The 11,650-nt window shown below is 39.6% G+C and overlaps 2 protein-coding genes and 1 long non-coding RNA gene across 6 annotated transcripts in view; all 3 read right to left on the bottom strand.

Annotated features, from left to right (window-relative positions):
- LOC119409389 overlaps positions 1 to 8,921 on the bottom strand; it is a 9,929-nt gene extending 1,008 nt beyond the window's left edge. The window contains exons 1-3 of the long non-coding RNA XR_005186780.1: positions 8,898 to 8,921; positions 6,561 to 6,609; positions 1,777 to 1,865 (exon numbers count right to left, since the gene is read on the bottom strand). This is a non-coding gene — a long non-coding RNA (uncharacterized LOC119409389). The remainder of the gene's footprint in view (positions 1 to 1,776; positions 1,866 to 6,560; positions 6,610 to 8,897) is intronic.
- The window catches only part of gps2 (G protein pathway suppressor 2), an 831,114-nt gene that overhangs the window by 425,111 nt on the left and 394,353 nt on the right, over positions 1 to 11,650 (bottom strand). The gene's annotated exons all lie outside the window — the stretch shown is intronic.
- The window catches only part of LOC119414218 (protein Dok-7-like), a 30,799-nt gene continuing 28,221 nt past the window's right edge, over positions 9,073 to 11,650 (bottom strand). Inside the window, exons 6-8 of the mRNA XM_037681321.1 lie at positions 11,184 to 11,317; positions 9,211 to 9,685; positions 9,073 to 9,112 (exon numbers count right to left, since the gene is read on the bottom strand). Coding sequence (XP_037537249.1) covers positions 9,073 to 9,112; positions 9,211 to 9,685; positions 11,184 to 11,317 — 649 coding nt within the window. The remainder of the gene's footprint in view (positions 9,113 to 9,210; positions 9,686 to 11,183; positions 11,318 to 11,650) is intronic.

Raw genomic sequence — 11,650 nt, 5'->3', positions numbered from 1 at the left:
TAGTCATTTCAGACTGTAGTCATTTCAGACTGTAGTCATTTCAGACTCCTAACAGAAAGTGAGCTGCAAAAATTGCTACAGGAGCACAGACATTTTGATTCCACTCAGACTAAAGAGAATAAAATGTAATATCCGGGTGAACTGCCAGTTTTTATTTGAATTTGTCAGTCCTTAATGTAAAAAAAACCCACATCTCGTCCACATCTACAAACTTTGTGATCCTTTAAAAACTGTCGGTTTAGCAGGAAGGAAGACAGTTATTTAACTCTGTTTCAATATTTAACTCTGGGTTCAGTTGGAAACAATCAAATGACAAAAAAAAAACCATGTTAAACCTTTTATTAAATTATCTGGCAACTTGGCAGTGAAACAAAAGCTTTTCAAGGAGCTATGGCAACTAGAGAAACAGAAAAACAGCTGAAATTAGCTAAAATATACTGAAATGTAGCTGAAAGGGAAGAACGAGCCTTAATTAGCAGAAGAAAGCAGAAAGAACACATATTTGTTGACTTAGGTTTAAATAAGCAGAAATTAGGAAATTAGCAACAAAAACAATTGCTGAAAACTAGCTGAAAAGGCAGAAAGAATCTTAAGCTACCAGAAGGAAGCGGAAAGAGTGGAAATGAGCTAAAAAAATGCAGAATTAGCTGAAAATACTAAAATTAGCATAAAAACAGCTAAATAGAAGCTGAAATAGCAGAAAAGGCTGAAACTAGCAGAAAAAGCTGAAAGGAGCATAACAAGCTGAAATTGCCATAAATACGTTAATTAGGCTGAAAGTAGCAACAATTTCCATAAAAAACTTGAATTTATCTAAAAAAAAAAACCCTGCTGAAATTAACTAAAACTGTTAAAAAGTAGCTGAAAATGTAGAATAAGCTTAAACTAGCAGAAGAAAGCAAAAAGAACATGTTTGCTCAATTAGGCTGAATATAGAAATGAGCACATAAAGTGGAAATCATATGAAAAAAGTTTAAATTAGCAACAACAAAAATAAAAAAAAACGTTTTCTATAGCCCCTCTTAGGCACGGTTCGACTCGGCTCGGTACGATTCCAAGGCTTTTTCCACTAGCAAGTTTTTGTGGAACTGGCCAGAACTCCTACTTGAAAAGAGACGTGGGGTCTCCTAACAGCCGAGAGAACAGTTGTCCGCCACGTTAATCCCAAAAGGTTAAAAGGAGAGGACACCACCTGTTAGAGCTCAGAGTATGTGTTGGTGATGACTTTTAACTACCACCTCACCAAACAGCTTATTATCTATAAAGCTCACTGACTTAAAACATTTTTTATGTTTTCTAAGGTTAACCTGTGGCAGCCATCTTGAATCTGGTTGGCTATAGAAGTTAATAAGTTGTTGCGTCCAATGATTACTTCCTAAGCGTTTTATTCCCGTGCCTGCCTGTCGTAGCTGTGGGGGAATAATTAAACTTAACCAGTCTGAAAAAAGTGTGCAAGTAGAAAAAGCTCATTGCGTTTTTTTAAGTAATACATCGAGTGCAGTGGTTATTATCATAATTTAAATAATAAATCCCCGACATCCTAATTTACTCCGCAGGCTTATCCAACATATGTGTGTGTTAAACTCTAAAGACAACTAAAACCTTGATATGACTGACCTCCATATGCTCAAATTTATTATTCATTACATTAATCAGCTGGCATTTTTATAATATCAGACATTTCCACTGAATGTTTTAGTCAAACTCGGTTCCAAACAGTCAAAGTGTGTGAGCAGCTGATAGCAGAAAGCGGATTAGAGTTTCTGACGGGCCTACCTCGGAGTTCCTCTCCGGCACACGACTCTCCATGATCTCATAAGCAGGATCGGCTCTGCGTCTTTCTTCTTTCGTATTAAACTTTTTGTCTGGTTGGAGAAAAATATGCACGTTCTTAATCCAGAAAACAAGCAGTAATGTTTATGTTAATAACCAGTTAAAACCAAATTTTGAGAACCAAATCACAATGGGACCGATTCACTAAAACACTGTGCAAAAGGAGAGGTGAGCCTCAAACTGTGCTGCCAATCAAACAGCATCTTTTTGAGCTGGCAAATTTTCCTACATATATTATTATCATTATTATTACATAAACGTATTATGGAAATTACTCTCAGGGCAAAGAAGCACTTGTTTTTCAAATGTTAATGCAGTTAATGTGAAGGTTTTTTTTTTTTTTTTTTTTTTTTGAGAAATTGTAGAAATTGCAACTAAGAAGTAAGTAAATTAATGTAATGAACTATACTGGAGTGCTACCTTTACAAAAAGAAGGCATGCTTGCCAGGAACATCCATTTTGTTGGTTACAGGATACTCACTGACAATAAAGGTGACACTTTCTCTTTTCTATTCTATCTGATTATTTAACCTTGTTGCAAATATAGCTGTAGTCTACAAAAAAAGGGTATAAAAATGTAATGTCATAATTTTACACCGATAAATGACTTTATAGTGTATTGTGATTGAACAACATTTTGGTTCACATATAAAATTTAAATGTTATATATTTAACAAGCTTAAGTTCAGCAAGGTCTAATTAAAGGAAAATTCATGTGCGTTTCACATCATTTGTTAATTAGGAAACAGAACATTGTTTTTTGAAAACCAGGTACTTATATAGGTAATATACTTAAACTTTGTTTTTATAGCTAATTTTATTTGACTAAAAACATACAACGTAATATATTTAATGTTCTGCACTCTTTAATAGTGCCTGTTTTTGTTTTAGTGCCAAATTTTGCTGGGCGATTAATTGTCTCAGAAATTATTGTGATAAACGATAATATTGTTTGAAATTTGACAATAGTTAGTAATTATTGTCACATTTAAGAAGAAATGTTTGTTTATTTGTTTTGCATGTAGTAACTTTTTTGACCACTGGATGGTAGTATAAAACTGTTTGAACTGAAGGATAGATAGTGAGGGAGCGAGCAACATCTCTTTAAGAAAAATGGGAGGGAGGCCCCTTGACATATCATGGGCTGTCTCTCTTCGGTTCTCAAAACGGCGAATGCTCGTTGTGGTTTGAGCTCATTAGCATAGCATTTTTCACACAAAGCTTTTAATATAAAATCAGTAAACAAGTTCTCAGTTTCTTTTTGCAGAGAAAAACTTTTTACATGAAGACACAGGTTTCAACCGTGAATTTTGGAGCTTCGACAAGACAGAGGGTTTTTTTTCCCGATTTTGGCCTGTTACTTTAGCTCGTAGCTTAGCTTCTCAGCTTAGCTGCTTTTAATGAACCAAAAACACGATTTTGGACGGTTAAAATGGATTTTAAAGAGAAAGGGAGAGATCAGTGAAGAGCACCGGAGTTGAGCCTTTTGTCATCCAGTGTCTTCCATACTGAGCGAGACACGAAGAAACGATAAAGCCAATAAATGAAAATGAGGTCAATAATTTTCATTTATCATACAATTAATGGATTTATTGTTTATCACGACAGGCCTAATTAATTTACCTCATAGAACTTGCAGCATAAAAAGGCTGCATCATTTAGAATGAGCTGGTGACAGGAAATGATACAAGCATGCTGTTAGAGATGTTCAACATGGAGTTCAGTGTTAATTTGGAGACATATCCTGTGAGAACAGTCATGCAACTTTCATCTTCATAATAAGGAAAGTTGTTATATTCAGGACAAACGGGTACACAATGATGAGCTCAGACTATACCGATGCTGTTAGAAGCTACAAAGGTGCAGACTGTGTGACAGAACAACTCTAAAATTGGACTCCAAACAGTATTGTGCAGCAATGTTCATTGATTTAGCAAAAGCGTTTGACTCATTTGATCATTCTATCTTACTGAAGCAACTTGATTGTATTAGAATTTCATGACAGTCAATAACATGGTTCCGTACTTATCTTTCAAATAGGTCGCATCAAGTGAAGGTTGATTCTAATACTTCACAATTTCTTTCGATTATGTCAGGTGTACTTCAAGGCTCAATTCTTGGTCCAACTCTTTTCTCCATATTTATTAATGATATCTCACATTCTCTCAGTGATGCCTCCATCCATTTATATGCCGATGACACCGTTTTATATGCTTGTGGTTCTACTCTGGATGAAGTTATGAAGTCCCTTGCATGTGGTTTTCTTGAAATCTAGCAGACATGCTTGTAAGGGTGTCCTTCGTAAAGCCAAAGCCAGACTTGGTCTTTAGAGTTGTTCACCACAAACACTGAGAGGACCGGGTGTTATACTTTGAATCCAGTGCTAATTGCAGTAGATGAGTTAAATACGGAGGTGAATAACCCAGCAACGTCTTATAAACGAGGGTAAACGAAGGAATTTCATGACGAGTATGTAGAGAAGACCATTTAACAAGAGAGTAGAGGTGACAATGATGTGTTCTATAAGGAGCATTTGTAACAAAGTGAATAGCAGAGTGATAAATTGTGTCCAGCTTTGCAAAGGACACCCTTACAAGCATGTCTGCTGGATTTCAAGACAACCACATGCAAGGGACTTTACAACCTCATCCAGAGTAGAACCAAAAGCATAAAAAAATAGTGTAATTGGCAAATAAATGGATGGAGGCATCACTGAGAGAATGTGAGATCATTTATAAATATGGAGAAAAGAGTTGGACCAAGAATGGAGCCTTGGGGTACACCTGACATAACCAGAAGAAACTGTGAAGTATGAGAGTCAACGTTCACTTGCTGCGGCCTATTCGAAAGATAATTTTGGAACCATGTTAGTGGCTGTACTGAAATTCTAATATGGTCAAGTTGCTTCATTAAGATGGAATGATCAAGTCTGGCTTTGCCTCCGCTGCTTCATCTGACTGGAATCTGCTTCAAAAACTTTGGATCTAACCTCACTCATCTTGGTTTCTAGTTTTAAAAATAGTTTAAAAGCCGTGTTTAAAGATACGTGCAAATGTTTTCATGCTTTGTTGTCGTCCAACTTTGACAACGAACTGTTGTTAATGTGATTTCGTTGTCTGTTATTGACTATTATTTGTTATTTTATTGTTTCGCCTAACTGTACTTTTTCCCTTCCCTTGACCCTACAAGTACCTGCTGGTGCTGCCAGGTTAGCACTGTTAATACGAATGAGTTTTTATGGATGGCTTTTATGCCTGGTTAAATAAAAGTAAAATTTATTATTTTATTTTATTTTATTTTTGCAGTTATGTACGCAAATGTGTTGGAGTGCCAAATCAGTGTTCTTCCAAGTGAAATTTTGCTTTTTTGTTTTTGCATTATTTAGTCTCCAGTTTACAAAAGCACAACTTGTAATTCATGAACCGTGTTGACGCCTATTCTGTAACCTTCAAACAGAAGAACGTGTTATTCTGTGTTATTGCTAGTATCACCAAGCCCCCTGTGAATAGCAAGCGGCCATCAGGGCACTAACGATCAATTGTTAGGCTGGTGGTCCTCCATGTGAACAGCTAGTTCTGGATGTCATAAACAAACTGGTTGATCCACTATGAGAAAGTGCTATATATAAGACTGAGTTTATTACAGCTCCTCAGACTGAAGAAGTCTTTTGGATAAAAGACAAAACGTTTCAACAATTTTTTATATATATATATTTTTTTATCCATCCAGAGGACCCGACTTAACTTTGTTAGATTATTCTGTGAACCTCTTGTGATTGCAAATGGTCTATTATCATGTAAGAAAGTAGTTCAGAAAACATTAAAGTAGTTCTGTTAGGAGCCCTTTAGAGGCGTCATTTAAAAAAAAATGTGATCATTCACCTGAAACCAGCAGCTAACTTCTTCAGATTTGCAGTAAGTTCACGTTCAGGTATAAACAACACAACAACAGCAACCATCACTCAGTGCAGACATGAAACAAGTATTTGATTAAACACAGAAAAAAGCCAGAAGTAAGTGGAAGTCTACTGATGAAGAGGAGGTCACAAAGGATAAAAAGAAGATCCACGACACCGAGCTCTGGTTTGTAGTCAGGTGTCTCTTACCTTCCTTCACCACTGAACCGTTCCCCTCTTGGTACTGATGCTGCCCTTCAGCAGCTCTGTGAAGCTCTTCATCACGATCTTGGCATCTCCTCAGGTGCAGTCCACTTGGTAAGGGCTGAGAAGAGGAAGCGTTCCTGCTCCGGTACGCCTCAGCAGGCACGACCTGCGGTGGGGGTTGGCAGCGCTCTCCTTGACACTTCAAACAGTTTTCATAAACGACAGCTCTTTTGTCTGGCTCTGACTCCAGTAATGGGCCAGCCGGTGCCAAATGGAGCTCATTTCTCAAAGCGGGGCTCATTGACTCGTACGGGTTCGGTCTGTGCGGTCTCGGCTCTGGCTGCCCGCCTGCGATCGGAAAGCTGAGCAGATCAGATAAAAGGCCGACCAATTTGTTCTCCTCTTCTGGCAGCGTTGACTCCTCGCCCGTCTTCGTGCTCGGCAGCTCGGTGCCGTGTCCAGGAGAGGGCCGAGACCTCTGCAGACGTTTCTTCACTGCAAAGGGTGCGTCGCTGCTAGATTATTGGGTTTTATCTTTTTGCAACATGCTTCAATTCTTCTGTTCATGCATGGACGGGGCAAAGCATGCAAAGTGCAAGGAAATGCTCCAGAGTGTTGTTCTTACCTGGTATGGTTGGTGTGAGTGAAGAACTTAAATGAGACGATTGAGTTCTCTGGGAGGAAAGACAAGTTAACAAACTTAAAAATGATTCCACCAGTGTCGATTATCGTTTAGGCATTGATCAATAAAATACTGGGAACAGTTTAGAAGCTGAAATATCAGTTTAAGTTGTGAAAATGTTCATTGTCTTATATCAATTCAAAATTATGACCACTGAAAGACTGCGTGGTGAAATAAAATACAGTAGTCCCTCGATACTTCGCGGTTCGACTTTCGCTGACTCACTCTTTTGCGGGTTTTCAACGTAAGATTGTACACGACACACGATTGGCTGATTGATGGAAGGCGACCAACTAGAGCATTGTACCGAGGGGCGGACTGGCCATAAGGAGCACCAGGACATTTCCCGGTGGCCTGGCCCGCTCAGTGATCGCCGAGGGGCCCCCTCCTTTCTCTTTCTGAGGCTGCCTGTCACATCAGAGCAGAGACACACAACAGGTGGGCGCGCAACCTGTTGTGTGTCTCTGTTCTGTTTCATCCTCAACAAAAAAAACAAAAACTGTCCAGATGACCTGACTGAACATTGTTGGATTTTTTTTTTTTTTACCTGGATGATTGAGCATGAACTTTGATGTCTTGAACCACTTTGGCTGTGGCAGCTTGGGAGGAGTTGACGTGGGAGAGGACGGACCCCAGAAACCATCATATCATCAGCAAACGGGTTGGTCCACTGTAGGAGTGCACTGCTTAGTGGAGAAAACCGTTTGTTTGTGACTCCTCAGACTGATGACGCCCTTCGGATGGAGGGCGAAATGTCTCTCAACAAAAAAAGAAACTGTCCCGATGACCTGACTAAACATTGTTGGTTTTTTTTACCTGGATTATTGAGCATGAACCTTGATGTCCAAAAGACATTCAACAGTTAAAAAATAAAGCACTTAGAACAGTGGTCCACTGGGTACGACACCACTAATGACTGAAAGGTTTAGTTTTGACAAAGCTTTAGATTTTGGCACTGCCGGCGCCCCGTTGGAGCTGAAAGCAGACAATAAAACTTGACTCTAGAAGAAGTAGACTGTAGGTGGTAAATTTTCTGGCATAGATTCAAGTTCTCTGGACCCTGCCCTCCCACCTATTGTTTTCCTGGGGACTCTTTTTTAGTGGGAGCTCTCTTTAGCTTGTTTAAAGAAATGCTACAACTACTACTAATAATAACAATGTTAATAATACTGTATTACTAATAATAATAATAATAAAGAATATGTTGACCGAGTTCATCAACAGGAAGTAAAACTCAAAAGTGATAAGGTATTAAAATAAATTAAATGTTGTTTTGTTTTAAATACACTTTAAAACAGTGGCTCTCAAACTGGGGTCCCTGGACCCCCGGGGGTTTGTGAGCCAGTGCTTGGGAGTCTACAAAAATTATTATTATGTTTTTTACAGGAACATAGATGTTTAACAACCTGTTAATATACACCAAAATGCAGGAAGTCATGTCTACTTTTTTCAAAATTTTCTAGGGGAGGACCCCCAGACCTTACCACCCCACCTGCTACTTGCGTTCTGGCATTGATCGGTTTACAAATGAAGTCCTGTTACTTGGTATGAATGACTACTGCTGTTATGATTCTGTTCACTTTTCTGTAATAATTTGAGCAATGTTCCTTAAGTGAACAGGTAAAGTTTTAAAGTGGTTTTTAAATCTGTTAATTTTCTCTAAACTGTAATTTTTATAAATTGAAAATAATTTTTTTTTTAATTAAGTGTGTCTTGAATGAAAAGTACCCCATGTTTAAAAGCATAAAAATTGTACTAACACTATTAAAGAACAGGTCTTAAGTATTTATGTTACACAAATATTTCCATTGAATTAAAGAGACAAACTGAAGAAAATGATTTAATAAACATGAGGTTATGAGGGGGTCCCTGAAACTTTTTCTCCTCTGTAAGGGGTCCCTGAACCATAAAAAGTTTGAGAACCCTGCTAAAGAAGTCAAAGTGAGACAAGAGTGTAAACGTGCTGTAATCACTGGATGACACTAAATTGGTTGCCATGGTAACTCGTGACACAGATGGACTGTGGGACTGCTTGCTCTGCCACCGAATGCAGAGAGGCATCACCGTCAGCACGCACAAAAACCACAAAGGTCATTTTGACAGTAATCCACCCGGAGCAGACGATACTCTGCTGATAAACCCGGAGCACACAAGACTGAGGTGATGGTTCATATGACACTTGGAAGCAGGGGGGGGCTCCATTTTTAAATGTTTAATGTGAGTTTTAAATTACTTCTTTCCAAGAGACATGCAAACATGAACAAAGAGTCTTTTATTTACCTTTAATCCTCCACAGGCCGAGCAGATGGTCACGATGGTTTTGGAGGTAGATGTGAGAGGAGTGCAGGTCTGACAGGAGTCACTAGAGGGCGCCACCTTTGTTTCACTCCTCTCCTCTGAGAGGCCCTGTGAATTCTCACTGACTGATTGTCTGTCTGAGGCTTGTGAGGAACCCTCAGAGGTCAGAGCTCTGTTTGGACCCCCTGCCAGGAGGTCTGAGGAGACAGGAGGGTCTTCAGTTGGCGTGGAGGGCTCGCTGTCGTTGACCCTGTCTGCGTCGTGTAACAGACCCCTGGGAGTGTCATAGAGATACCGCAGGGATGTTGGCATGTGGTACTCATTTCCAGGAACGGCGGGGGGGCATGTGCACGGGCTCAGCTCCTGAGCCAAGTGAGGGGGCAGGCTGAAAACAGAGCCAAAGTCCTCTCCGGGGGCCGTGGTATCCAGGCTGCCCATGTACGAGGAGAAGCTGCCGGTGTACGAGGAGTGGCCGCCGCTCGCGATGCCGCTGTCCGAGGAACTCTGGCGGCCGATTTCCTGCAGCTGCCGGGGCGGCTTGGCTGAAAGTCTGCTCCCGCCTCCCTGGCTGGCGGGGAGCTTGTCGGCGAGCTGCAGCGCCGCTTTGGCGCCCACGTGGTTGACGCTTCCGGGAGGGTTGGAGGCGGATTCGGTCCAAATAGTGAGCTGGCTGCCGACGCTGCAGTCCGACTGGCTGGTGTCGGAAGTGTCAGAAGAGCCCGAGACGCTGTGGTTGTCTCCCCCAGCAGACGGGTAATACGAGGATGAGGCTGCAGAGAACAATCATATTCATTCCATCAATGAAGCAGATGATTGTGTCATCATATAAACCTGTGGGTCCCAACCGTGGACCCTGAGGAACACCATCCTGCATGTTTTAATTGTTCCCCTGGTCCAACACATTTGATACAGTGATTTAATTACTTCCTCGGGTTCTGCAGAAGCCTGGTAATCACCCGTTCATATCAGGTTTGTCAAAGCAGGAAACAACTAAAACATGCAGAATGGTGTTCCTCAAGGCCCAGTGTTAGGAACCACCACACTTGCTGTTCCTCAGTTGATTTTCTTTTGTGATATTCAGAATAAAACAAATAAATAAACTAGAGAAACCACATTTCCTGTGAACATGCTGTGAATGCTTATTGCTGAAGGGTTTTTGCTGAAAGCTGCTGAAAAGGTTTCATCACTAAACTGTTGATGTGAGTTGAATTTGAACAGCTGACGTTTGCTGAAAGCACGAGAATAAAAGCAGAAAGAAAAAGAAAAATACAAAAGAGGAATACAGCAGAAATTAGAGGAATATGTTAAATAGCAGAGACTGAAACTATTACAAAACTGAAAATTGAAAAATAAATTTTTTTTAAAGGCTTAAATTAAGTAGAAAGAGGCTAAAAAAACATAAAAAGTTGAAATAATTCAAAAGAATCACAAAAGGAAGAAATTAGTAAAAAATAAAGCAGAAATAAAGCTAAAACTGGCTGAAAATGCCTAAAATGTAGCCGAAGAAGCAGAAAAAAAAAAACTGAAAGAAGAAAAATAGCTGGAAAAAAACTGACATTATTAAAGAAGCTGAAAATAGCTGAACCAAAATAAAAGCTGAAATGAGCAGTAAAAGGTTTTAAACAACCCAAAGAGTTTGAAGGAGAAAAACACGTCTGACAAAGCTAAATATTTCAAAATGTAAAAATTTCACAAACGCCAAGTCAAAGTAGGAATGTCATGAATGAGCTGAACATTTTATTAATTGTTGAAATAACACAAAAAACATACGGGAGACAAATGTATCTCAATTGTGTGAATGATTTTGAAACATCAGCACAATAAAACTAATAAATTTAAATCAAACAGTTTTACTGCTGATGAAGCTCCATTAGGAGTGTTTTGGGAAAGTGGTGTAATAATCTGCTAACATGAAACGCAGGCAATCACGTAACTGACTCCATTTGTGTGCTGTTTGACTGTCTGTTAGCAAAATATCTCATAAACAAACGGACATATTTTAATGAAACATCATCTGGAGTCACACTAATTCAAGATGGCTGCCACAGCTAATTGACCTTAGCAAACAAGACTCACGATGAGCTAAAATTTGTTGTGGTAGTAGCTGAGAGTCACATACTTTAGGCACTTGCTTACAATATTATATAAGATCATGTGTGTCGTTCCATTTCTCAACAGAGATCTTAGTGTTAAACTTTAACAAAAAATTTAGTGGGTGATTTGTATTCTTTTAGGGAACTGTGTCTCTTTAGTTTTTCTTTATTTTACCTGTGCTGCTTCCATGGGAGAGCATGCTCAGTCGCTTCTCCAGCTCCTGGGCCTCGAGGTTCAGCTTCTCCTCCGAGTCCGTCTGGCTGAAACTGAGCTCTGCAATGAAGGACAGTTCAGATCTTTGAAAGTGTCTGTTGTGGAAAGGTTATGGACAATAATTGGTACGCCGATGTCCACCGACACCAATAGTGAATGTTTGTAGTTTTCAAAATGAGTGTTTTTCTGGGCTGGAATTGAACAGGGAATGTAAACCTTAATGGTTTTTGGTGCAACATATTCAAGTGAGTAGTAGTTACACTGAGAAGAAGAACAGAGGTAGTTTTTGTTTTTCATATCTGAGGTGATGCGGAGCGTCGAGTGGAGGGAACACTTCTATCCACCACCAGGCACAATGGCAGAGCCAGTGGGTGGCCAGTTTCATCCCACAGACCAAAAACATGCATGTTAGGATATATATATATATA

Source organism: Nematolebias whitei, chromosome 1, assembly GCF_014905685.2.
Source record: "Nematolebias whitei isolate Nwh7 chromosome 1, NemWhi1, whole genome shotgun sequence".
NCBI classification, from domain to species: Eukaryota; Metazoa; Chordata; class Actinopteri; order Cyprinodontiformes; family Rivulidae; genus Nematolebias; species Nematolebias whitei.
Note: the sequence above shows the minus strand (reverse complement) of the source record. Positions and strands in the feature narration are given on the sequence as shown.